The sequence below is a fragment of the Hevea brasiliensis genome, chromosome 4 (assembly GCF_030052815.1).
Source record: "Hevea brasiliensis isolate MT/VB/25A 57/8 chromosome 4, ASM3005281v1, whole genome shotgun sequence".
Lineage (NCBI taxonomy): Eukaryota > Viridiplantae > Streptophyta > Magnoliopsida > Malpighiales > Euphorbiaceae > Hevea > Hevea brasiliensis.
Window position 1 is genome coordinate 104,077,346 of NC_079496.1, and position 27,759 is coordinate 104,105,104.

At 33.7% G+C, this 27,759-nt stretch overlaps 1 protein-coding gene and 1 pseudogene across 1 annotated transcript; one reads left to right on the forward strand and one right to left on the reverse strand.

The window, feature by feature from the left end:
- Positions 1-8,744: 8,744 nt before the first annotated feature.
- On the reverse strand, positions 8,745-10,800 carry LOC110654256 (putative disease resistance protein RGA3; annotated as a pseudogene).
- An 863-nt stretch (positions 10,801-11,663) lies between these two features.
- Positions 11,664-24,614, forward strand: LOC131179481 (uncharacterized). The gene is made up of 4 exons (XM_058146336.1): positions 11,664-12,519; positions 12,562-13,235; positions 13,439-13,669; positions 24,204-24,614. Exons 1-4 carry the CDS (start codon positions 11,664-11,666, stop codon positions 24,612-24,614), a joined length of 2,172 nt encoding a protein of 723 aa, XP_058002319.1.
- Positions 24,615-27,759: the final 3,145 nt, after the last annotated feature.

The following is a 27,759-nucleotide window of genomic DNA, read 5'->3' on the forward strand; positions in this document are numbered from 1 at the left end:
TCATTTTTCCCCCTTTATATGTTTCCGCCTATTTCCGTCAGACACGTTTCACTAATTATTGATCTGGCAGAAAAAAAGCAGGCAATTTATGTTGTATCTCGGAGAAAAAGCAGACAGTGCAACTGAAATGAACATGTAACTGAAATGGCCATCTTTTAAAATATGGCAATTGGACTAAAAATGCTAAAAGTTTAAGTCAATTTACATTTACATTCATAATTTTTAATTTTACATGAAATAGCCAAATTTTTAAGATTTATCACAATTGTAGTCAAAGGAGTTAAATTGAATTTGAAAAGTTAAGCGTTAATTTAAAAATAATACTTAAAAGTTTTATTTGATTAATAAACTAGTTCATTGACTGAACTTTGCATTTAAAAAGAATTTAAAAAGAAGGTTAAATAGCAGAATAAATCTAAACATTTATGTATATTACTCATTTTATTTAAAATTTTTAATTTTGAACAAGTTTTTATTTTTTTTTCAAATTTAATTTTTTTATCTCTCTCCCATGCTCGCGTACGCGCACACACATTAAATAAAAATTATGAAGTAGTAAAATGTGTATATCCATCAACGAAAGGAAGAAGTCTAATATATTCTTTGCAGAAAATGATTGAGAGAAAATAGATATTTATGAGCAATAATTTTCGATCTTTTTATTTTTTATTTCATTCTAATTTCCTTTTTCTTTAGTAGATAATGTCACACCTTACTCCTCCGTAAGATGTAACATGATCTCGTAGTACACCTAATGAATTACCGTACTTCGCCTACCGGTAACCCATTAAATATACTGCAAGGGATTTTAAATCAATTTTCGTAAAATTAAATCATCGATTAAAATTTGGTGTTACAAAAATTTTTTCAAAATTTCGGCAGAGTGCCGGCTGTATTTTGAGAAAATAGTTCTTCAAACTTGAAAAGGAAAATACTCCCAATATGATTTCTTAAATACAACTCCAATAAACTTCATTTCATCTTATAATTCAAATCTCAATAATCAAATCAATTCATTTTCAAACCAACCTCATCATAAAAGTTTCATTGATTACAAGAGTCAAAAATTAATATTACAAAATTATACAGGTAAATGAAATTTCAAATTTACATTACAATAGTTTGCATTTAATTACATACCAAATTATTTAACAAGAGTTTTTATACAACTGCTCAAATAATTTACATACATATATTTATATGCATAGATCAAAACCTATGTACACGAGTATACCTATGATATACCTGAAGCTGATCTGAATGTGTCTTCAAGAAAGCTTACTCAACTGCTCTATGCTCTTTTCACCTGCGACAGCATGCAAAGCTATCGCTGAGTGGTGAACTCAGTGGTGCACAACTATAATTTAAAATATAATACCATATATATGTTGATAAAATTATAACAAATAATTTGGAAATCTTGTACTTCATAAAAATTCCAAAGGTCAAAATAATCATTGTCAATAATATAATTATTTGTTAAAATAACCTTGATAAAAAATTTCAATTTGTCAAATCATAACTGAACAATTAAAGTAATTCCTGCAATTTATGGAAATAAATATTGATTTCAATAAAATCAAGTATGCATAAATCCCATTTAAAATCAAAATTCTTTACTATTCAAAAAAACATTCTTTATCTCACTAACTATGCAAGACTAATCCGAAAGGGCCATCTCTGGGGTGATTCTAACTCCCTATGGTCGGGGAGGCCGAATCATCGTGCACAGTACATACCACAATGATGAAACTTCCGAAAGGGCCATAACAAAAAACTTAGATCTAACCTCTAATAAGAGGAGAATCTAAGCCTGTGCACGTACCATAGTAATCAAAACAAAGCTAACTCCATTATCTCCTCAACAAATGAGAGAGACGGGTAATAACCTAGTCAAGCATCTATAGTGAGATATAAAACAATATCATAAATCTCTTTGTCTTTTTTATGAGCATAAATCACAACACAATTCGATTCAAAGTCAATTCCAATATCCAATAATTTTTATGTTCATCACAATTCAAAAAATAAATTTGTATTTTTCTATGCAAATTGCCCATCACAATTCAAAACATATTCTATCACAATTTTCCAAAACATAATTCATTCAATCCACAACAATGCTTAATACTTGTTTAAATACCATTTGACAAAACTAAACTCATGCATACTATAACAATTTCAATAATCAGTGAAATAAATTCAATACTTGATAAACATAATACATAGGGGAAATAAAGTCATTTAATTATATAAAATATTCAAAACAAAAATCAATTAAAAACTAGTTGTGCACAAACCTCTGATGAGTAGCCTCTTGGCCTTGACTCAGTGGGTCTTTTCCCTTCCCAGTGTCTGTTCTAACTGAAACACACAATTTAAAGTGTTTCAGTACTCATTTAAATTGTTTCTAATAATAAGGTTCAATAATTAAATTTTATTAATACTATTCCTTTCATTAGTCAACCTATAATGTTGACTTTTAATGCACACTAGGTGAATTAGTTTTAATGTCACTAATATGTTCCATTTTTTCATTCCTCACATGTTGATATATGTTGCTAATTTTATTTCAAAGCTTATTGTATTTTATTGCAATTATTCAGATTTCATGGCCAATGTTTCCTATCTATTGGACCAAGCTACAGTATAAATTTAATAGATTTCTCTTCATTAAATTGTTTCTCGTTGTGTCATCTTTAATTTCCTTTTTGAATCACTCCATTTGGAGTTGTATAACTTAAGTTATGGTCATTTAACCATAACTAGGTCAATTCTGACTTTTGGTTCACTTACTAGGCAATTTTGATTCTGGACTTTACTAATTTATTTGGATTGCTTGTAGTAAAATTTAGGTCTAGCATTTTTCATAATTCTTGTTACCCTATGTCTTAGGGTCAAACAGAAATTTTATTTGCAATTTCTTAAGTCTTATAGAATTATTTATAGTCAAATTAATTCAATGCTTCATTGTATGTTATTGTCAAATTTCCAGTTTTAGTATGCTAAAATGGTCTAGCCTAATGTTCTTTTTTTCTTGGTTTTTAGCTTCTGGTCAAAGAAGCAACTTTGTAGCTCTATGTCTTATTGAACTTTTGACACAAATTACAGGTCATTCTGAGTTGTATAGACCAAGATATGGTCAAATTACTAAAACTAGACAGATTACACCTTTGGTGTACAATTTGGTCAATTTTAGGTCAAATTCAGTTCTTGCAGATTTGGTACCCTAACTTGGGCAAGTAATTTGACTTGGTTCTGGTCATTTTTGGGTTTTGATGTCTTCATAAGAGTTATAGCTCTATGTCTTAGCTTTCCATTGATATAAATATCAGGTCATTTGGACCTGTTTTGAGTGAGTTATGGCCAATTGAATGGCTATTATTCAAATGTTCAAATTCTGGGTTCTTAAAGTCACAATTCCGGATTAGGTCATTTTTTTAGGTCACTTCTAGACAGAATTTTGGCATGACCTCTACATGAAAATTGGTCTATTTTATGTCTAGTTTTGCCTCCAATTGGCCTCATATCAATTGGGGTCACAATTTTCCACTTATGGCTTAAAATATATATTGCCCTTAAACATGTTGCTTAAACACCTATCAATTGCACATTCACCTTGTTATAAGTCCATTTCTCATGCCCAATTCTGAATTGGTACCAAACCATAACCATTCAACACATCACATTATAGTCAATTTGGGCAGAATATACAAACCCTCAATACCTCAATTACAATTTAAAATTAAAAAGTTCAAATTCAACAATTTACACACATAAACATACCTAATTACCACTTATCATTTCCAACAACATTTACATACACATTCTACCATCCTTGGTACCATAATTCACCAAGCAATTACATAAAATTAAACAATCTTTTATGTACCACAAGGCTGCTGAATTGGTCAATTTACAAAGCCCTTACCATTTCTTCCAAAAACCCTAAAATTTCAATTGTTCAAATACACAATTCAAGCACCTACATGCTAAGTACACTATTATATATTTAAGCACTCTAATCAACCCTTTAATTCACCATTTACATGACAAATTACATCATACTCCCATGGACATAAGACTGCCAAAAATTGGACAGCACCATAACTCATCAAATCCCACAATTTCTTCCATAATCTACATCCCAATAACCTCAATTAACACTTTAATGAAACAAGAATTGAAAACAAGCACTTACCTCTTTTGGAGCTTGACCAAACTTCACCAAAACTTCTTGAAATTACTACCAATTTCTTCCTTGCAAGGTGAGGACTAACTTTAATGAAGACAAATTGGGAATATGGTGGCTTGATCATGGAGTTTTAATGGTTGAAAGGTGGGCGGCCATGGGAGAATTCTCCCAAGCTTGGTTCGGCCAAATGAAATTTAAATGGTCAAGAAGATGAATGCAGAATATTAGTGGAAGAAGTCTGTCCACTTATGCTTTTATATGGTGCATAATGGTCCACTAACTCAATTAAATAATAAGTTAATGTTAAACTTTTAATTATTCACATTATACCCCATAATTTTCCTTCATTATATTTCATTCCAACTTCAATTTTTCATGTTATTTCTAAACTTTAACACTACTTTATTTTCATGGATATTTAGGTCAAAAGTCAACTCTAGGTGTCAATTGACCAAAATGCCCCTCTTCGGGTTATATTTCCTATTTTTCGGTAACACCGATTTTTATCAAGTTCTTAATTTTTTCATTTTTCTTTATATTAATTCATTAATTTTCTTTGACATTTTCAATGTCAATTCTACCTCAATAGATGTTTATTTAACTCCCAAAAATATTTTCCAGGGTTCCCTGTAGTCCAGGGCTAGTCAACGGTCTTCGCCAAAACTTTCCGGTGCGGTCACCCATCGCTAGGGTTCCGGCTCGTTTAACCTAGTTTCATTTCCTCTCTTTTATTTTTCCTTAATTTTTCTTATATTTTCTTATTATTTATTTCATCATTTTATGCTTGCTCACTATCACTGAAGTGTAGTTCCAGACGTCCTGACTGTTCGGACTGACATTAGGTCACCGGAGCAGCAAAAGGTATGGACTACGTAAAGTGAGGGCGTTACAGATATTGTATGAGATTGAAACTGAGTTTGGCGTTGATGGAGTTGGGCTTTGTAGGAGACAAAGCTGTGTGTTTTAGGTGCTATCCATTTTGTGAGAATGAGAGAGCAAACAAGAGAGGGAAAGAGAGAGAGAGAGAGAGAGAGAGAGAGAGAGAGAGAGAGAGAGAGAGGAATCAAATAAGAAAAAATTTGTCTAAAGATTTGAATTTATTTTACCATTTGACTTTTTAAAATATAAAGTTTAGTCAATAAACTATTTTGTTAATTAAATAAAATTTAAATTACTATATTATAATTTACTGTTAACTTTTCAAATTCAATTTAATTCATCTGGCTAAAATTATGAAAAATTTTAAAGGTTGGACTTTTTCATAAAAAATTAAAAATTAAAAATATAAATGTGCATTACATCAACGTTTCGCATTCTTAGTCTAATTGGCCTCCAAAATATTGTCACCAACCAAAACCCTAGTAGGCAAGTCTCTTTCAAATTCTTTAAACCATCGTACAACTAAAAGTTCTACACAGTGCAAGTAGCTTTGTAGAATGTTAGGAAAATTCTAGCCTACAAACACAACTTTGCTACAAAATGTCACTTTGTTTTGCCTGTATAAGGACCAATATTAAACATTAGTTTTATATTTTCAGCTATAGTGCATAGTGACATTCAATAAATTGAAGTCCATCATATGCAACTAATTTGAAGCTTCTGATTTCATGTTCTTTTTTCGCTGAGTTGCACAACCCAGGTAGCTGAACAAGTTCTGAATAGTTGCATGACCTCCAGGATGTCATAACAGAATCGGTGGGTTTAGATAGAGCCTCATCACAAGTTTCATTTGGCTTTCTACTCATCTCCCATTCATGAGGCATCAACAACTGAGAGTTGAGACTTCTGTAGATCAACAAGCAACAGATGAATCTGTTCAACAAATTAGGAAACAAGCAAATACTTGCCTACACTGTGGCTTAAAAGGATAAAAGACCAAGTAATTAGAGTAATGGACATAATAAGATTGGAATTTCTCAATTCAGAAACAAGTAGACATTTGTTCAAATTTGAGCATACACAACCTACAGTACAAGATCAAGAGTACTATAATTTTCTAGAAACTCAAGTGTCTCAGAATGCATAAGGCACCTAATTCTGCTTAAATTTAGGTATAGGATTTTACTATCTTTAAAACAAACAAGTGATCAGATAGTGCTTTCTGAATTCACATTTTAGCTTATGAAATCCTAGAGTGACTGGAGAACAGTTAAGAACAAATGGTCAATTTTAATACTACCTAAACAGAAAAGCTAACAAGAATAATAGTCCTAGTTGATTAACGTATCAAAAAATATATTTTCTCATAATCCTTCATTTATTTTTCTTTAACTTGGATAAGAACTCTCTCTCTCTTGGGTGCATTTCGCAGTTATGTACCACATAATAAGCACTCCCTTTTCTCATTACCAGCTTGATTTTCTCATGTATTGGCTGAAAATTAAGAGTACTGCTTGAGTTGGAATTATTCCACATCAGCTGCATTTCTTGTTTGTTCAGCGGGTGGAAATTTTTATTAAGAGTTAAAGTAAGAAAAAATCTGAATACAAATATTTCTTTTCTCTGTGAATGAACCCAAAAATAAAAATAAAAATAAAAATATAGAAATAAAAAATCAACAGCAAGGGTCTTCCTGCTGTATACTCAATTCTGTTGAATCCATTCCAAGTCAATTCTTATGTTGGGAATATGGCATATCTTTTCCCAATCTTCTCCTCCAGGTTGATAACATTCATGAAGACTTGAACATTTTCTTACCCAGAATAGTTGAAGGTTCATAGGCATCTTGCTTTCAGGCAAGGAATCAAGTTGCAAACAATTCCATCCTTCTGGAAATTTAAGAGCCAGGATGTGATGACCCGACCCGGGAAAGTGGTCCAATGAAGGTGGGGAGTGGCATAAGAGAGTAAACTCCAGGCATGCTTCTAAGATGGCAAGGCTACCTAGGGTAGTGGAATGCGGGACACAGGAATGAATCGAATCATACATTGAAATGAGGGAAACTAATTACTAGAGGTGCCTTTTGGTGGAATGGCCTGGAGAGTTGGAAGAAATCCGGGGTTAAGCTCTCTCGCTTGAGAGAAATGTTAGGATGGGTGACCTTTGGGAAGTTCTCCATTCCACCTATGGGATAAAACTGTGAGGCTCAGGATGGGGTGAGCCAAAGCGGACAATTCCTTTAGTGGTTAGAGCAGGGGCGTTACAGATAGTATCAGAGCCAAATCCCCTCTAGTAGATATGTGGTTTGAGGTTGAACCAGGCAGAAGCTGGTAGGCCCGTGACTACCCCACCTCGGGAAAGCGGTCCAATAAGGTCGGAGAGTGGGATAAGAGAGTAAACTCTCGGCAGGCTTCTAGGATGGCGAGGCTACCTAGGGTAATGGAATGCAGGGCATAGGAATATCATACATTGAAATGGGAAAAACTAATCACTAGAGGCGCCTTTTGGTAGAATGGCCTGTAGAGTTAGAAGAACTTCGTGGTTAAGTGTGCTCACTTGAGAGAAATGCTAGGATATGTGACCTCCTGGGAAGTTTTCGATTCCACCTATGAGACAAAACCGTGAGGCTCAGTATGGGATGGGCCAAAGGCGTTACACAGGAGATTCTCCATTTCTTCTGGTAGGGCTCTCAAATTTGAACAAGATACTAATTGGAGAGACTTGAGATTGGTGGGCAGAACCTCATCTTTCAATATGCTAGTTGAGGACAGCTACAAATAATCAGGTGTTCTAGTGAAATAAACTTCCATAAAGTTTTCTCCTGAGTCAACAATCTCAGCTTATCACAATCGATGAGTTTTAGTTTAAGTGATGCTAGGTGTTGAAGTAGACTATCAGGAAGATATTCCATCCTGAAAAAGAAAGAAATATTCAAAGAGGATAGAGATGTGAAGCAAGCCAATGAATTTAATATCTCATCATTGCACTGGTCCAGCATTAGGTTTTGGATTGAATAGATAGTTGGAACAAAATCAAATCCCTTAAAATTGGCTATTTCCAAAACTGTAAGTGTGCATGGGAGGTTTGGCAACTCATTGATTTTTGGACAATCCCACACATTATGTTCATGAAGTCAAGGAAGTTAACCTGTCTCTACTCCTGACCAATTCTCCAAATTAGGCATATCCTTTATTTGAAGCTTTTCTAGAAATGGGAATCCCAAAACACCTCTCTCGCCATATAAATCATGACCTATTTGTGTCAAACCATGAAATCCATGGATTTTTAGGTCTTTGAGTGATGGAAATTGCCACAACGGTGGAAGAGTTTCACACTTTTGACAATTGAACAAGCAAATGGAGACTAAATTAGAGAGTGAAACACAATTCAACCAACTGGGTAACCTCCGTCGGCATAGTTAGAAATCCTTAAGCCTTTAAGATTCTTGTGATGATGAAAGTATTCAATTACCTGCCCTGCCAGCATCTCATTCCACACACTATATAGAATTTCTTCACTCCATTGGAGTGCCAATTTGTGAAGCTCATGCTTGCTTTTTAGATCAGCTTTCTTGGCCTTTACAGTAGGTGTCACATTCTCAAGCTTTGAAATACAAAGTGATCCTCTAAGATCTACCATACTGTTTAATTGTTCCACTCCATATCCAATCTTATTTACTTAAAACAAAATGCAATAATGTTTGGATGTGTTTTAACTTTCCCATCCCTAGTGGTAAAGAAATCATTCGAGAGAGATAATCTAGACAAGAATGTTTTTTAGCAAAAGGTAGTATGTTCTGAAAGCTTGTTCAAATAGAAATATCAATATCACGAACATTAATATTGTTTTTTATGCATTTTGGCAAGTCTAGAAGCCTTCGATCAGTGAATGGAAGTATCCTTAGTAAAGCTGTGCTATAGGAAATCTTGAAATGCCGCAAATTAATCAAGCTACTCCCGGTGTTTAGTAAAGTGCGGAGCTCAAGGCATTTTATTAAGTTCAATGTCTGTAGCTTGCATAGACCTCCAATAGTTTCAGGCAGTTTCTGGATACAGGTCCAAGAGAGGTCAAGAAATCGCAAATGCTTTGAATTCCCAATTGAATTTGGCAACTCAGCGATGCAAATATGACTCAAATCCAATGCACATAAAGATTTCAAGTTGAAGAATAATTCTTGAGGGATTTTCTTGATGTTGTGTCTATACCCACCAAAAAATAGCAAACTACGCACTGTTTTAGATTCGCTTAAAGTTGCAAAATCTATTGGCTGAGGAGTATCACATAAAATAGAGATTTGATGAACCTTTTTAGAAGCATACTGTGTTTGCCTTTATTGTAACACAATCGCCTTGAGTTACCAACTATGATAGATCATGAATAAGACCATGCATTTTATACCTTGGTTGATCATCCAAAGGATCAACATGGGAGAAGTGAAAGAATGACCCGGATAGAAGACTATCGAAAGCATCGTTTCCTGCGTCTTCCATTTTCTTTACTTCCTTAGGCTGGATAAGCCTTTGTGCCATCCTCAACAGAACTACACTTTCTTTCTTGTATACATGATCTCTTGGGAAGATTGAACAATAACCAAAACACTGTTTCAGATGACTTGGCAGATGTTGATAACTCGATTTTAATGTCTGCAAAATATCAATCTTGTCTTCTGGTAACTCCCATATTTCACTTTTTGAGACAATATCCCATTCATTTTCATGAGTAACAGCCCTTAGTAGATCACTCAGAGCCCTTAAAGCTAAAGGTAATCCCTGGTATTTGTTCACAATATTCTTGCCCATTTTCAATAAATTTTAAGGCACATTAGAACTTGAGCGTCCAAATGCACGGCTTTTAAACAATGACCAGCCTTCACTCTCTGATAAACCCTTTAACTATAGGCAGGAATTGTGCCCACAGCCATAAGTGAAGAAACCACTTCACTTTTGGTAGTGGCTATGATCTTACTTCCACTAGCCCCAGCATAGAAAGGAACCCGAAGAACATCCCATTTACTGCAACTATCATTCCACACATCATCCAATACAAGCAAGTACTTCTTCTCCTTGATCAACTGTGTAGGCCCTGTAAGCTAAAATGAGCTTGATTTTGATGATAACAAAACTTAATGAAATATACATTAACCTTTTGTGTATAAGTATTTGAAGTGATTTTATAGGTCATGATATGCAAAGACACTGATGGAAGGACTATTCTATTGACATGGCTGATATAAAAGGAGTTTATAATCTTGTATAACACAAGACGAATCAAAGTCCATGAAGAAATAGGATATAAATTAAGTTCTTAGGTCCATTGTATAAGATTGGAGAATTTATGCCATTTAAGACCTAAAATCAAAATTTTTTTTAGATTTAAGAGTTTAGAAAGTGTTTTTATATCATTTCTAAGGTTTTTGAATGGTCAAAATAATTTTTACAACCTTTCTTCAAAAACTCAAAATTTCAAAGTTTAAGTCAGACAGTAGCGAAATTAGTTAACCCGTTGCGAAAATTAGTTAACTAGTTTTGATGTCTAAAATTCTCTGTCTTACAAAACTAGTTAACCGGTGAAAATTTTAGTTAACTATTTTTATGATCTGACCTAACTCAACTTTGCTGCACGACTTTCTAAGCAATAACGACTAGTTTTTTGAAAATTAAAGAGTCGTTAGACACACTCTCCAGCAGACGTTTTTAGCAATGAAAAGCACCTATAAAAGGCATCATTTACTACAATTCTAACTAATTAAAGTGCTCTTATTCATAGTAAATTTATTGTGGTATTTTTAAAGCTTTCATTCAATTACTCTTGAGCTTGAGTGGCAAATCTTCTCTCTCAATCTTCTAGCATTAAATTCTATATCTGAGAGTTATTGAGAGTGATTTCTTCTACACCAAAACCTATTTAAGGTTATGTAAGTGTGAGAACACACTGGTGGAAGGTTTTCAAGCACCTTGTGAAGCTTGTGGGAGGTTTTCAAGCACCTTGTGAAGCTTGTGGTCTTTTATGGGAAGCAAAGACGTTGTAAAGGTCCTCAAGCACCTGGGAAGCTTGCTGAGATTGTAAAGGCTTTGAATCTTGCCTGTTGAAAAGATCAAATAGTGGAGTGACTCTCAAAGTGGGACTTTGGGAAGAGTGGATGTAGGCTAAAAGAGCCGAACCACTATAAACATTGTGTTTGATTCTCTTCTTCCCTTAACTCTTTAATTTTCAGCACTTTGATTCTGTGATTATATATTGAATGTGTTGAGAATTTGTTTTATTGAGTTAATACTGAGGTTAAACAATTAAACTTGCAAACTTTGAGTTTTATGTGAGAAAATACACTTGATATTAAGTAATTATTTTGTGTATGAGCTAGTATTTGTGCATAACTTGATTGATTACTTAAATTACATCCTAGGAACAGAGTTATACACATACATAAAAGTGCAAAGCCTTAATTTTTCATTAAGTCTTGAGCAAGGACTGAAAAATTGTCTAAAGTGTTCAATTCACCCCCCTCTTGGTCACTTTCTTTGGGACAACAAATTGGTATCAAAGCTTGTCTCTCTTGCATGAGGTTTAAACTCCTTAGAGAGATCCCACAATGGCTGGCACATCTAATACAGCTGGTATCCTTGCACCTTTAGCTGAAGGACACTCTATCACTAAACCACCTTTGTTTAATGGTTCTAATTATTCTTTCTGGAAAGTGAGGATGGGAAACTTTATTCAATCTGTTGATATTGAAGCATGGCAAAGAATTGTTAAAGGTCCTGAAATTCCATTAGAATTGCATGCTGATGGTTATAGAGAAAAACTAGAAGATGAATATAATGAACTTGATTGGAAGAAAGTTTCTTCAAATGCTAAAGCTTTAAACATTCTTCATTGTGCACTTGATGCAACTGAGTATAATCGTATTTCAGGTTGTACATCTGTAAAAGAAGTGTGGGATAAACTTGAAGTCACATATGATGGGACTAATCAAGTCAAGGAATCAAAAGCAAATAGGCTTGTCCGGGAATATGAACTATTTGAGATGAAACCTGGAGAAACCATTTCAGAAATGAGCACAAGATTTACTGATCTGGTGAATGTTCTTAAAGCTCTTGAAAAAGAATTCACTGAAGAAGAGTTAGTCAAGAAAGTCTTGAGGTCACTACCTAAATCGTGGGAAACAAAAGTTACAGTGATCTTTGACACCAAAGATTTCTCCAAATTCACTTATGATGAGCTTATTGGTTCTTTTATTGCTCATGAAATGCTTTATGACAAGAGCAAGAGCAATGTAGATGATGAAAAGAAAAAGAGAGGAATTTCTTTAAAGTCAAGCCAAGAGGATGAATTAAGGAAAACTATAGCTTTTAAGGCTACCTCAAGTGACAGCTCCAATAGTTCAAGTGATGAAGATGATCTTGCCATGATTATAAGAAGATTCAGGAAAGCATTCAAAAAGGGAGGTTAGAAATATAAGAAATTCCTAAAGAAGTATTCTCCCAAAGGTGAAACAAGCAAGGATCAAAGTGAGATTAAATGCTTTGAATGCAACAAACCTGGTCACATCAAGCCAAATTGTCCTAAACTGAAAAAGAAGAATTCAAAGGACAAGAGCAAGAAAGCCTTGGTTGCTAGCTGGATGGATAGTGATGATTCCTCAAGTGATAACTCTAGTGACGAGGAGGTTGCACACATTTGTCTCATGGCTCTAGAAGAGGATAAACCAGAAAGTTCCCAACAAAGAGAAATCAACACTGAGGTAAATAATTCTGACTCTCTTAGTATTGAGGATTATGAAGATGCATTTGCCAAATTATATGAAGAATACAAAGTTTATAAGAAAAAATGTTCTGCTTTAAACAAAGAAATTGCTTCCTTAAGAGCTGAAAATGATTCTATGAGCATTATTGTACAAGAAAATAAGTTTTATAAAAATCAAATGCTCTTGTTTGATGAGCTGAATAAGGAGTTAGAAGATTCAAAAATTGCTTGTGAAAAAATCATTGAGAAAAATAGGATTTTAGAAACTAAGGTGGAATCTTTGACAAATGATTTAGCTAAATTCACAAATGGCACACAAATTCTTGATACGTTACTTGGTTCTCAAAGATTATCAAATCAAAAATCTGGTCTTGATAATGATGGATTCATGCACTATGGAAAATATAAAAATTTCTTTGTAAAAGCTTTATCTCATTCATTATCAAATGTCATTTGCTTTTATTGTAACCAAAATGGTCATATGGTTAGTCATTGTCCCATAAGGAAAGGTTCCTCAAAAGTAAAAAGGATATGGGTGCCTAAAGGAACAATTCCTAATGTCTCTAACCCTCAAGGACCCAAACTTGCTTGGGTACCTAAGAAATAGTCAATAAATTTCAGGTATGTCTTAGAAGCAAGCAAGAGTGTGAACAATGGTATGATGATAATGCTTGTTCAAGACACATGACTGGAGACAAAGAAAAATTCTCAAACCTTACCTTGAAAAGTGGTGGACATGTGAGATTTGGTGACAAAGGCAAAGCTTACATCATTGGAAGTGGCTCTATTGGGAAAAATCCAAGCATAAAGGATGTCGCATTAGTTGAAGGTTTGAAATTCAATCTTCTTAGTGTAAGTCAACTATGTGATAAAGGTTACAAAGTTATTTTTAATTCTACACATTGTGAGATTAGAAGTTTGCATAATGATCATACATTATTCATTGCACCTAGAAGTGAAAATGTATATTTGCTTGATTTGAATATTATTGAAAATGGAAATGAAAGATGTCTTGTATCTCTTGAAGAAGATATTTGGTTGTGGCATAGAAGACTTGGTCATGCTAGTATGCATGTGATTTCAAAACTTTTAAGATATGACCTTGTTAAAGGTTTGCCAAAAATTAACTTTGAAAAAGACCATGTTTGCAAGCCTTGTTCTCTTAGGAAACAAACCAAAGTTTCTTTCAAATCAAAGAATGTTGTTTCAACATCTAGACCTCTTGAGTTATTACATCTTGATTTGTTTGGTCCTATTACACCTATTAGTCTTGGTGGTAATGTAACATCCTCCCGGTAGCAACTCCGTACATTCTACTGTTCCGGTGACCGGTGACTGTTCGGACAGTTAGAACGTCTGGAAAAATAATTAGACTAAAGTCAGGAACCATAATTAACTCAAATATTAATAAGAAAAATTTAGGAAAAATTTTAGAAATAAAATACAACCAAGTTAAACGAGTCGGTGCCCAAGCGATGGGTAACCAGAGGGAAGTTGCGGTTCTCGAAACGAGGAGCCCTAGACCAGGGGAAAAATTCATAAAATAATTTTTTGGACTCCAGAGAAGGGTCATTGAGGTTCCTATGGCATTAGAATGCTAAGAAAATATTTAGAAAAATTTTTCAATCGGTACAGACAATTTTGACCCGTTAAGCCAAACGGAGGGCATTTTGGTCATTTCGCCTTCAGAGGTGATTTTTGGCCGACTTGTCCTGTTGAGTAAATAATTATTATGACATAAAATATGAATAAACATTACTAAAAATTAAATTGAAAATGAGTAGAGATGAAAAGAAAAGAAAATGAAAGAAAATACCTAATAATGACATCATATGATGTCATTAAAAACCTATCCACCAATCACAATTTGTTAAACTCATTAAAAGAGATAAAAGTGACCAAAAATTTGAAAAACCAATCTGCATCTTCAACCTTTGGGCAGCCTAAAAAACGTTGAGAGAGAGAGAGAGAAGAGGTTCCACTATTAAAGCTCCCTTAAGCTTCATTTCCCACTTCAAACCACCTCAAAACCTTGTCCTCCCTTCACTAAAAATTTCCCTTACCACTAGAGCAAGACTTGGGCAGCAATTAAAAGAAGAGAAAGTGGAAGAAAGTGAGGTGTGAACAAGCTTAGAAAATCACCAAAGAGGTTAGTGCCATAACCTTTGCTTTTACATCTTTCTAATCATGAATTTGAGCTAAGTTAAGTTAAAAATTTGACAAAAATTGAATTAATGAAGCATGGTTATATTCCATGAAGTTTTGGCAGCCTTGAAATGAGTTAGGGTTAGGAGAAATCTTTGGTTTAAAGTGACATATTGCTGCCCCTCTTATAAATTATATGATTAGTATAGCAAATTAGGAGTGGGATGCATGAATTAGAGGCTTGGTCAATTAGGGTTAGGGTTTTGGAGAGAAACTTGGACTTTGCTTGTGAAATGGTGAGTAAACATTTTAATGGTCAATTAATGACCATTTGAGGGAAGTTGACCATAAATTGAAGTGCATTAGAGTGTTACACACTGAATTGATAGGCTGCCTAGTGACAGCAGCAGGGTGGCTGTGATCCCAGCCCACTTGGATAGCCATAACTTTGGCTTTGTAGGTTCAATTGGTGTTTGGACAATTGGACATGAAACTAGACTTATAATGGCACATTTTTTCTGAAGAAACCATGCCCAAAAGACCAAAGCAAGTGGACCAAAAGTTGTCCCCAATCCGGGTACCCTGTAAGCCAATTCTGCAGAATGACCAAATGAACAGTGGCCATAACTCACTGTAGAAATGGTCAATTGACCTGAAATTTTTACAGAAACAAGATAAGACATAGAAAAACAACTTTCATGAAGAAACCTACCCCAAATTATGACCAGAACCTATCCAACAAGGCAGTGGCAGTCACTGTTCATGGTACTGTAGATTTGGTAAATTCTGTAGAATTGAAATCCGGCCAGCTGTGGTTTTTGGACCATATCTGGAGCTACAAAACTCCAGATGGAGTGATTCAAAAAAGGAAATTCAACTAGACAAAATAAGGAACAACTTTCATGTTTACCATTTCCTCAAATTTCCACTGTAACAGTCCCTAATAGAACAGTAAACTTATGGTACAAAAACTGAAAATTCTGCCACTTAGTGTTAGGCTTAGAAATGGTAATGGTGATCACTTCCAACAAGTTTTAAATGCAAAATGTGGTATGTTTGGAGTGTCAAAACCAATGTACCTATTTTCTATCCAAAAGTCAACATTTTTGTTGATCAATGAGGTGAATAGTGACACAAAAACTTGAAATTCAAATGTGAAATTAGAAATGCATTTAGGGGATTTTAAATTGCAATTGGCAATTAATACTAGCAAATGTAAAACTCAAAATGTGGGATCTTGGTGTAATTAGAATTAAAATATCCATTAAATATAAAAAAGTCAACATTTTGATTGACTAGTAAGGTGAATAGTAATCAAAATGATTAGTAAATTAAGATAAAAACTTAGACCCAATTCTAAGCTTAAATGCTTAGAATTGTATGACAAATGTAGACTATGCATCCTAGTCAAAATTGTTAAAAAGGAATTAAGGCCATAAATTTGAAATCCATGAAATGTTTATGGATTACTTGAAACATGAAAAATAAGTCACCTAATTGATGTGAATAGATAGTTAGGGCTTATATGCCCATCACAAATGGAATTCATAAAATATTAATAACTCAACTTGAAATATAAAATTTGCAATTACATAAGTAGATTCTTGAATGTATAAATGAGAAAAGGAAAAATGTTTTGAATACAATGGTACAAGTACATGTGAACCATTGTTTAGAATTGAGATCAATATGAATAACATAATGAATGAATAAATGAACCATATTAATGTATGAATGAGACATTAGTTCTCATTATTGTAGAGAGGAGAAGTATTTTGAGCACAATGATATAAAAGGATAATTAATGTGAATTGTGATCATATAAATGATCAAATGAATGTATGAATTATAATTGAAATTTATCATGAAATAATAAACTCATAAAACACAATATATTAATATTTAATGATATTATGTGCCCTTGTATTGCCTAGACATGTGTGTCAGATTGGATAGTTTGGCATGCCAATAGGGTATTATTTTAGCAGTACTGCAAAAGGCTTTATGCCTATATTCATAGCTCTATGCCCGTATTCATGGCTTTATGCCCGTATTCATGGCTTTATGCCAACATTCATGGCTTTTATGCCTCATTATGTGTTATCATGGCTTTTTAGCCATACTAACTGCATACGTGGTTGACGTTCTGCGTCCCATGGTATGACGGCCCGAGGCACTGCGGTGTCCAGTGCCAACGACCCGTTATCCAGTTTAGTCAGCCTGTCGTAGGTTACTTGGGCAGTGTAATCTATTGAAATAAATTAAGACTATTAGTAATTAAAAATATTAGAAATCAAATAAATGAGTTAATAAGACTTCAAAAGAATTAGTTAGAATTATGAAATGATCCAAACCACATAAAAAAAAATGTTAAGTATAATGATAAAAGAGTTGCAAAAATAGGTATAACTTAACTAAATATTTTAAATGTACCTTCTATTGCCATATAAATATAAACTGAGTATTTTCATTAATTCTGTATGTTGTACATTATCCCTGTGAATTTCGGAATTAAACGCTTCCAAAGCGGAATAAATTAGAACAAAAGATAATTAATATTAGACACATTGTATTAAATTAAATTGATTCTTAAATATTCAAATTATGCTTCGTTCTTTCTTTATTTGTATATTTTATTTTCTTGTTCTATTATTGCACCACTAAGCAACAATGCTTAGCGCGATGGATTTGTTTCCTCGCGCAGGTACTTTGACTAAGATTTTTGGAGTCCAGATCTGCGAAGTCGGAGTATTCAAGGTTGTCACCTCCTCAGCAATGCATGTAGATAGGGCCCATATAGATCATATTTGTATTTAGTATAAAATGCTAGATATTGTATTATAATGTAGATTATGAGCAGGTAATTAATAGAAATGTAATGTAATTTAATAAATTAGCTCTTTCATATGTAATTAGTTTATACATCATGTAAATTATGAAATTTTGTAATTATTTTGTAAATTATGTAAATTAAGGAAATTTGAAAATTTTGCTCATTGAATTTGAGAATGTTTACATATGAATTGAGTATGAATGGAAATGTATGGAAATGATTATGAAATTGAAATGTATGGATGAGATTTGAAATATGAGAAAATTATGAGAATGATTGATGAGATAATTATGATTAGCATGGATAAGATTTTATTTTGGAAATATTATTGAAATTTTCAAACAGGCAAATAGTAAAATACGTCAACTGGTAATAAAATAGGGGAAACTCCACTGGTTTCTCCGACGAAAAATAATTAATATTAAAATATAATGAGATCAAATTATGAAAGGAATAAAGTAAGATAAGATAGGGTGCTCCGGCACCGAATGTAGCACACTTTGCTCGGCTACACTGTAGTCGGGTGAGGGGTGTTACATTTATTAGTATCAGAGCGCGGTTTAGGCGTTCCTAGGCATAGATAGATAAAATAAGATTGTGTGCATGACATGCATTGCATTCACATGAGTCGAGGTGAAACTAATGCAGATCTATTTTCGTGGTTATTTTAGGTTAAGGTATGGACTCAGAATCGCAGAGGGCAATAGAAGAAGAAGTAGTAAGCCGTATCTCGATTGGGAATGATATTGAAAATTGGGGAGATCCTGCTTCACCAGTGCAAGAGGTGCCTGCACAACCCCAACAGGCCTTGTTTGAGCAGATGACTGAATTCTTTCAACAGATGACTGGGGTTATTCCACCACTGCCTCAGCGAAAATCACCTCTAGGAAAAATTAGGAAATATGGAGCTGTAGATTTCAATGGTAGAAAGGAAGACGATTCTGCAGCGGCTGAGTATTGGTTAGAAAGGACTGAAAGAGTCTTGCAAAGACTCCATTGCACACCGTAGCGAGTTTGGAGTGTGCAGTTTCATTGTTATAAGAAGCTGCATATCGATGGTGGGATGTCGTAACCAAGGTAGTGCCACCAGCTGACGTAACTTGGGAATTCTTTCTGATAGAGTTCAGAAAGAAATATATTAGCTGTGTTCATAAAGAGGAACAAAAGAGGAGTGGTGATCAGCAAAAGAGGAAATTTGGACAATCTAGTAATAAGAGGCCGAGAGAACAGTTAAGTCAGACATCTGATCAAAGTAGGAGATCTAGACCCAGAAGAGATCAACCAGAAACACAAGTAGTGAGTGCGCCAGGATTAGCAAGAAAATGTGGCCATTGTAACAAGTGGCATAAAGGTGAATGTAGGGGATTGACTGGAGCCTGTTATAGATGTGGGGCCATAGACCATCGTCTGAAAGATTGTCCTAAGAGGAATTTACCACGGACCCAGACAGAGGTCGTGGAAGGACCAAGTACAACAGTAATGTCACCCAAGTCGGAGAGGAACAAGAAGCCCCAAATGTGAATTTGAGGTAAAGTATCTTTCCCTTATGATATGCCTAAGTGTATAATAATAAATTCAAAAAGAAAAAAAAAAAACTAAATAGTACCATATATACAAAAGAAGTAGACAGATGGAGTAATAGAAAGGTAAAAGAATTATCTCAGAACCTAAAACACCCAGTAAATTTTGAGGACGAAATTTAAATTAGAGGGGAAGAGTTGTAACACCCTCCCGGTAGCAACTCCGTACATTCTACTGTTCCGGTGACCGGTGACGGTCCGGACAGTTAGAACGTCTGGAAAAATAATTAGACTAAAGTCAGGAACCATAATTAACTCAAATATTAATAAGAAAAATTTAGGAAAAATTTTAGAAATAAAATACAACCAAGTTAAACGAGCCGGTGCCTAAGCGATGGGTAACCAGAGGGAAGTTGCGGTTCTTGCAACGAGGAGCCCTAGACCCGAGGAAAAATTCATAAAATAATTTTTGGGACTCCAGAGAAGGGTCATTGAGGTTCCTATAGCATTATAATGCCAAGAAAATATTTAGAAAAATTTTTCAATCGGTACAGACAATTTTGACCCGTTAAGCCAAACGGAGGGCATTTTGGTCATTTCGCCTTCAGAGGTGATTTTTGGCTGACTTGTCCAGTTGAGTAAATAATTATTATGACATAAAATATGAATAAACATTACTAAAAATTAAATTGAAAATGAGTAGAGATGAAAAGAAAAGAAAATGAAAGAAAATACCTAATAATGACATCATATGATGTCATTAAAAACCTATCCACCAATCACAATTTGTTAAACTCATTAAAAGAGATAAAAGTGACCAAAAATTTGAAAAACCAATCTGCATCTTCAACCTTTGGGCAGCCTAAAAAACGTTGAGAGAGAGAGAGAGAAGAGGTTCCACCATTAAAGCTCCCTTAAGCTTCATTTCCCACTTCAAACCACCTCAAAACCTTGTCCTCCCTTCACTAAAAATTTCCCTTACCACTAGAGCAAGACTTGGGCAGCAATTAGAAGAAGAGAAAGTGGAAGAAAGTGAGGTGTGAACAAGCTTAGAAAATCACCAAAGAGGTTAGTGCCATAACTTTTGCTTTTACATCTTTCTAATCATGAATTTGAGCTAAGTTAAGTTAAAAATTTGACAAAATTTGAATTAATGAAGCATGGTTATATTCCATGAAGTTTTGGCAGCCTTGACATGAGTTAGGGTTAGGAGAAATCTTTGGTTTAAAGTGACATATTGCTGCTCCTCTTATAAATTATATGATTAGTATAGCAAATTAGGAGTGGGATGCATGAATTGGAGGCTTGGTCAATTAGGGTTAGGGTTTTGGAGAGAAACTTGGACTTTGCTTGTGAAATGGTGAGTGAACATTTTAATGGTCAATTAATGACCATTTGAGGGAAGTTGACCATAAATTGAAGTGCATTAGAGTGTTACACACTGAATTGATAGGCTGCCTAGTGACAAGAAATAGGTGGCTGTGATCCCAGCCCACTTGGACAGCCATAACTTTGTCTGTGTAGGTTCAATTGGTGTTTGGCCAATTGGAAATGAAACTAGACTTATAATGGCACATTTTTTCTGAAGAAACCATGCCCAAAAGACCAAAGCAAGTGGACCAAAAGTTGTCCCCAATCCGGGTACCCTATAAGCCAATTCTGCAGAATGACCAAATGAACAGTGGCCATAACTCACTGTAGAAATGGTCAATTGACCTGAAATTTTTACAGAAACAAGATAAGACATAGAAAAACAACTTTCATGAAGAAATCTACCCCAAATTATGACCAGAACCTATCCAACAAGGCAGTGGCAGTCACTGTTCATGGTACTGTAGATTTGGTAAATTCTGCAGAATTGAAATCCGGCCAGCTGTGGTTTTTGGACCATATCTGGAGCTACAAAACTCCAGATGGAGTGATTCAAAAAAGGAAATTCAACTAGACAAAATAAGGAACAACTTTCATGTTTACCATTTCCTCAAATTTCCACTGTAACAGTCCCTAATAGAACAGTAAACTTATGGTACAAAAACTGAAAATTCTGCCACTTAGTGTTAGGCTTAGAAATGGTAATGGTGATCACTTCCAACATGTTTTAAATGCAAAATGTGGTATGTTTGGAGTGTCAAAACCAATGTACCTATTTTCTATCCAAAAGTCAACATTTTTGTTGACCAATGAGGTGAATAGTGACACAAAAACTTGAAATTCAAATGTGAAATTAGAAATGCATTTAGGGGATTTTAAATTGCAATTGGCAATTAATACTAGCAAATGTAAAACTCAAAATGTGGGATCTTGTTGTAATTAGAATTAATATATCCATTAAGTATAAAAAAGTCAACATTTTGGTTGACTAGTAAGGTGAATAGTAATCAAAATGATTAGTAAATTAAGATGAAAACCTAGAACCAATTCTAAGCTTAAATGCTTAGAATTGTATGACAAATGTAGACTATGCATCCTAGTCAAAATTGTTAAAAAGGAATTAAGGCCATAAATTTGAAATCCATGAAATGTTTATGGATTACTTGAAACATGAAAAATAAGTCACCTAATTGATGTGAATAGATAGTTAGGGCTTATATGCCCATCACAAATGGAATTCATAAAATATTAATAACTCAACTTGAAATATAAAATTTGCAATTACATAAGTAGATTCTTGAATGTATAAATGAGAAAAGGAAAAATGTTTTGAATACAATGGTACAAGTACATGTGAACCATTGTTTAGAATTGTGATCAATATGAATAACATAATGAATGAATAAATGAACCATATTAATGTATGAATGAGACATTAGTTCTCATTATTGTAGAGAGGAGAAGTATTTTGAGCACAATGATATAAAAGGATAATTAATGTGAATTGTGATCATATAAATGATCAAATGAATGTATGAATTATAATTGAAATTTATCATGAAATAATAAACTCATAAAACACAATATATTAATATTTAATGATATTATGTGCCCTTGTATTGCCTAGACATGTGTGTCAGATTGGATAGTTTGGCATGCCAATAGGGTATTATTTTAGCAGTACTGCAAAAGGCTTTATGCCTATATTCATAGCTCTATGCCCGTATTCATGGCTTTATACCCGTATTCATGGCTTTATGCCAACATTCATGGCTTTTATGCCTCATTATGTGTTATCATGGCTTTTTAGCCATACCGATCGATACGTGGTTGATGTTCTGTCCCATGGTATGACGCCCGAGGCACCGCGGTGTCCAACGACCCGTTATCGCTTTAGTCACTGTCATAGGTTACTTGGGCAGTGTAATCTATTGAAATAAATTAAGACTATTAGTAATTAAAAATATTAGAAATCAAATAAATGAGTTAATAAGACTTCAAAAGAATTAGTTAGAATTATGAAATGATCCAAACCACATAAAAAAAAAAAATGTTAAGTATAATGATAAAAGAGTTGCAAAAATAGGTATAACTTAACTAAATATTTTAAATGTACCTTCTATTGCCATATAAATATAAACTGAGTATTTTTATTAATTCTGTATGTTGTACATTATCCCTGTGAATTTCGGAATTAAACGCTTCCAAAGCGGAACAAATTAGAACAAAAGATAATTAATATTAGACACATTGTATTAAATTAAATTGATTCTTAAATATTCAAATTATGCTTCGTTCTTTCTTTATTTGTATATTTTATTTTCTTGTTCTATTATTGCACCACTAAGCAGCAATGCTTAGCGCGATGGATTTGTTTCCTCGCGCAGGTACTTTGACTAAGATTTTTGGAGTCCAGATCTGCAGAAGTGGCTGGAGTATTCAAGGTTGTCACCTCCTCAGCAATGCATGTAGATAGGGCCCATATAGATCATATTTTGTATTTAGTATAAAATGCTAGATATTGTATTATAATGTAGATTATGAGCAGGTAATTAATAGAAATGTAATGTAATTTAATAAATTAGCTCTTTCATATGTAATTAGTTTATACATCATGTAAATTATGAAATTTTGTAATTATTTTGTAAATTATGTAAATTAAGGAAATTTGAAAATTTTGCTCATTGAATTTGAGAATGTTTACATATGAATTGAGTATGAATGGAAATAATTATGAAATTGAAATGTGTGGATGAGATTTGAAATATGAGAAAATTATGAGAATGATTGATGAGATAATTATGATTAGCATGGATAAGATTTTATTTTGGAAATATTATTGAAATTTTCAAACAGGTAAATAGTAAAATACGTCAACTGGTAATAAAATAGGGGAAACTCCGCTGGTTTCTCCGACGAAAAATAATTAATATTAAAATATAATGAGATCAAATTATGAAAGGAATAAAGTAAGATAAGATAGGGTGCTTCGGCACCGAATGTAGCACACTTTGCTCGGCTACACTGTAGTCGGGTGAGGGGTGTTACAGGTAAAGCATATACTTTGGTCATAGTAGATGATTACACTAGGTATACATGGACATATTTTCTTGCACATAAGGATGAAACTTTTAGTGTATTTATATCTTTTTGTAAGAAAGTACAAAGTGAAAAAGGCTTACCCATTTCCTCCATTAGAAGTGATCATGGGAGAGAGTTTGAAAACCAATCTTTTGATGAATTTTGTTCAAACAATGGCATTTTTCATAACTTTTCAGCTCCTAGAACCCCACAACAAAATGGAGTTGTAGAGAGGAAAAATAGAACTTTACAAGAAATGGCAAGAATAATGCTTAGTGAACATAGTCTTCCAAAATACTTTTGGGCAGAAGCCATAAACACTGCTTGATATATCTTGAATAGAGCAATGATTAGGCCAATATTAAAGAAAACATCTTATGAATTATGGAAAGGGAGGAAGCCTAACATTTCTTACTTTCGTGCATTTGGTTGTAAGTGTTATATTTTGAACAACAAGAAAGATAACCTCAAAAAGTTTGATGTAAAATCAGATGAAGGTATTTTTCTAGGATATTCAATGCATAGCAAAGCTTATAGAGTCATTAATTGGAAAACTTTGTTAGTTGAGGAAACCATTCATGTTATATTTGATGAAACTAACAACTTCTTGGAAAGAAAGATTGTTTGTGATGATGATGAACTAGGTAAAATCTTTGGAAGAAGAAAGGATGAGACTCAAAATCAACAAAGTCAACCTATTGAGCCCCAAAGTGCAATTGGGAATGATGTTGACAATAAAGATGCTAATGAGAAAGATCAAGAAGGTGATCAAGAAGGTGATCAAGAAGTATTGCCCAATATTGAAGAACTCCAAATTGATGAACCACATCATGATGACCTACCTTAAGAATGGAGATATCATAGAGATCATCCAAAGGAGGACATAATTGATAGCCCTTCATAAAAGATGATGACAAGAGCTCAACTTCGAAAATACTTTGGTAACGTTGCATTTGTTTCTCAACTTGAACCAAAGTCTTATAATGAAGCTCAAAGTGATGAGAGTTGGATTCTTGCTATGCAAGAAGAACTCAATCAATTTGAGAGAAATAAAGTATGGAAACTTGTTCCTAGACCTAGAAATCATTCTATCATTGGTACCAAGTGGGTTTTTAGAACAAAATGGATGATAAAGGACATGTCATTAGAAATAAGGCTAGATTAGTAGCTCAAGGATATAATCAAGAGGAAGGTATTGATTTTGATGAGACTTTTGCTCCGATTGCTAGAATTGAAGCCATTAGAATGTTGTGTACATTTGCATGTTATAAAAATTTTATGCTCTATCAAATGGATGTTAAGAGTGCGTTCTTGAATGGTTATATTGATGAAGAATTTTATGTTGAACAACCACCAGGTTTTGAAAACTATGAATTTCCTAATCATGTTTATAAACTCACTAAGGCTTTATATGGATTGAAGCAAGCCCCTCGAGCTTGGTATGAGAGGCTTAGTAAGTTTCTTTTAGATAATGGTTTTCAAAGAGGAAAAGTAGACAACACACTCTTCACAAAAACACATAAACATGATATGCTTATCGTTCAAATTTATGTTGATGACATTATTTTTGGTGCTACTAATGCTTCTCTAAACAAAAGCTTCTCTAAGATGATGCAAAATGAATTTGAGATTAGCATGATGGGTGAACTTACCTTTTTCCTTGGACTACAAATTAAGCAACTCAATGGTGGCATCTTCATTAATCAATCCAAGTACATCAAAGATATGCTAAAAAAATTCAAGATGGATGATTTGAAGAGTATTGGAACTCCTATGAGCTCCACCATCAAGTTGGAAAAGGATGAAAAAAGGTAAAGATGTTGATCAAAAGCTATTTAGAGGCATGATTGGCTCACTTTTATATTTAACTGCATCTAGACCTGACATTCATTTTAGTGTGTGTTTGTGTGCTCGGTTTCAATCATGTCCTAAGGAATCTCATCTAATTGCTGTTAAAAGGATTTTCAAATACCTCATTAGCACACACTCAATTGGTTTATGGTATCTTAAATGCGACACTTTTGATCTAGTTGGATATAGTGATTCTGACTTTGCTGGAAGTAGATTGGATAGAAAGAGTACTTCGACTACTTGCCAATTCCTAGGTCATGCCTTAGTGTCTTAGCATAGTAAGAAACAAACTTCTGTAGCTCTTTCTACTGCTGAAGCAGAATACATTGCTGCAGGAAGTTGTGTTGCTCAAATTCTATGGATGAAGCAACAATTAGAAGATTTTGGTATAAAGGTTGGTCATGTTCCTATAAGGTGTGATAATACTAGTGCCATCAACCTAACTAAAAATCCAGTCCAACACTCTAGATCAAAGCACATAGAAATTAGATATCACTTTATTAGAGATCATGTTCAAAACGGTGACATTAAGTTAGAGTTTGTTCCTACAGAACAACAACTTGCAGATATTTTTACAAAACTATTAAATGAGAAAAACTTTTGTAGGATTAGAAGAGAACTTGGCATGAGTGAAGCTATTGAATGATATTTATTGCATTTGATATGGATTTGGTGCATAAATTGGTTAAATATGTTGTTAGTACTATATTCTGCATACATGTGTTTTTAGTTAACTACTTTCTCACTGCAGTTGTTTAGTTTTATACCTGTATAATATTTAGCCAACTGGGTTTCAAAATTAGTTAACTAATTTTACCTTTGTGTACATTTGACAAAACGTGCCTGATTTAAAATTACTTTCTTTCTAACGGGTATTTTTGCTCTCTTTGTAATATATTTTGACAAATTTATCCCTGAGCACAGTTATGCTCTTTTTATGTCTTTAAAGGGTAAAATTGGGTTTTGGCAAAAAGGGATTCCTGGTTCTCCATGAAAAACTATACACAATTTCAAAATTTGAAAATTTTTTTTTGTGTAACTGCTGCATATCACTTCAATCAATCTAAAACTCCATCATTTCTCTACTGCAGGTTGATTCTCCACTCTCTTAGAAACCCCAAATTTCTCTCAAAACCAGAAATCTCCAATTTTCTTTCTCAAAATCCCTAAACGGTAAAATGTCATTCTTCCTTAAGCCGTTACTTCTCACTGAAATTTTTCAAGAATCGATGGCAAGGGTAAAACAAATGACTACCAAACCTCGAAAATTCATGGGTGATGCTATGAAAGCTGCTGCCAGTTCCGAAAAGGAAAGAGAAGAAGGAACTGAAGTTGAGAACAGTAATGAAGAAATAGAGACAGTGGCAGAATGAGCAAGAAAAAGAAAGGGAAAGGGTATTGCTGGGTCAGAGCCTTCTGAGAAAAAGAAGAAAATGGAAAAGGTCCCTGCTTCCAAACCTCTTGTGCAACAAAATATTTTCGAACCAAGGTACATTAAATGGGATTCATTTTCTGTCTTGCCTTATGAATTTGAAGGTTTATTTACTTTTCAAGGTTGGATGGAATTTTCTAAGTTGAATGAATATTATTATCCTTATTTGATTCAAGAATTTTATGGAAGTATGAAAGAAGTTGTTAAAGGAGAAAGTTTTAGTGTGAGAGTTAAGAAGAAAAGTCAGATTGTTGATGTTGATTTCTTAGCCTCTGTTTTAAACCTACCAAATGATGGAAATAGGATTGGAACCTTCAAAGATTCTAGGAAGCTTGAAGGATATGATGAGAAGGCATTTCAATTATCAATTTTTTCGGAGGGTACACTTGAAAATGAAATGACCAATATCAGTTTAATGCCTCAAAATTTTAGGATTCTACAATCCTTCATTCGATATTTGCTCAATCTTAGAAGTGGTAGTCACTCATAAGCAAATAGCCTTGATTTATGCATTATGTGGCACTTGGTTAACAAAATCAGATTTAATTTGCCATTTTTTATTTTTAAAGTGATTGCTAAGTCTAGTAAGCATAAAAGGTTGCCATATGCTATGCCTTTGACTCTTATATTTCAAGCTATAGGAGTTGATTTGAGCAAAGAAAAGAAGTTTAGCAATCCTATCCCCATTAAGGAGATATTCAAGGCTGAA

Excerpts from the sequence above, each read along its gene's own strand:
- LOC131179481 (XM_058146336.1), top strand. The coding sequence starts at position 11,664 with ATGGCTGGCACATCTAATACAGCTGGTATCCTTGCACCTTTAGCTGAA. Across the intron at positions 12,520-12,561 it reads GAAAGCATTCAAAAAGGGAG|GTGAAACAAGCAAGGATCAA; the intron begins GTTAGAAATATA and ends ATTCTCCCAAAG. Across the intron at positions 13,670-24,203 it reads TGAAATTCAATCTTCTTAGT|TGTTATATTTTGAACAACAA; the intron begins GTAAGTCAACTA and ends TTTGGTTGTAAG.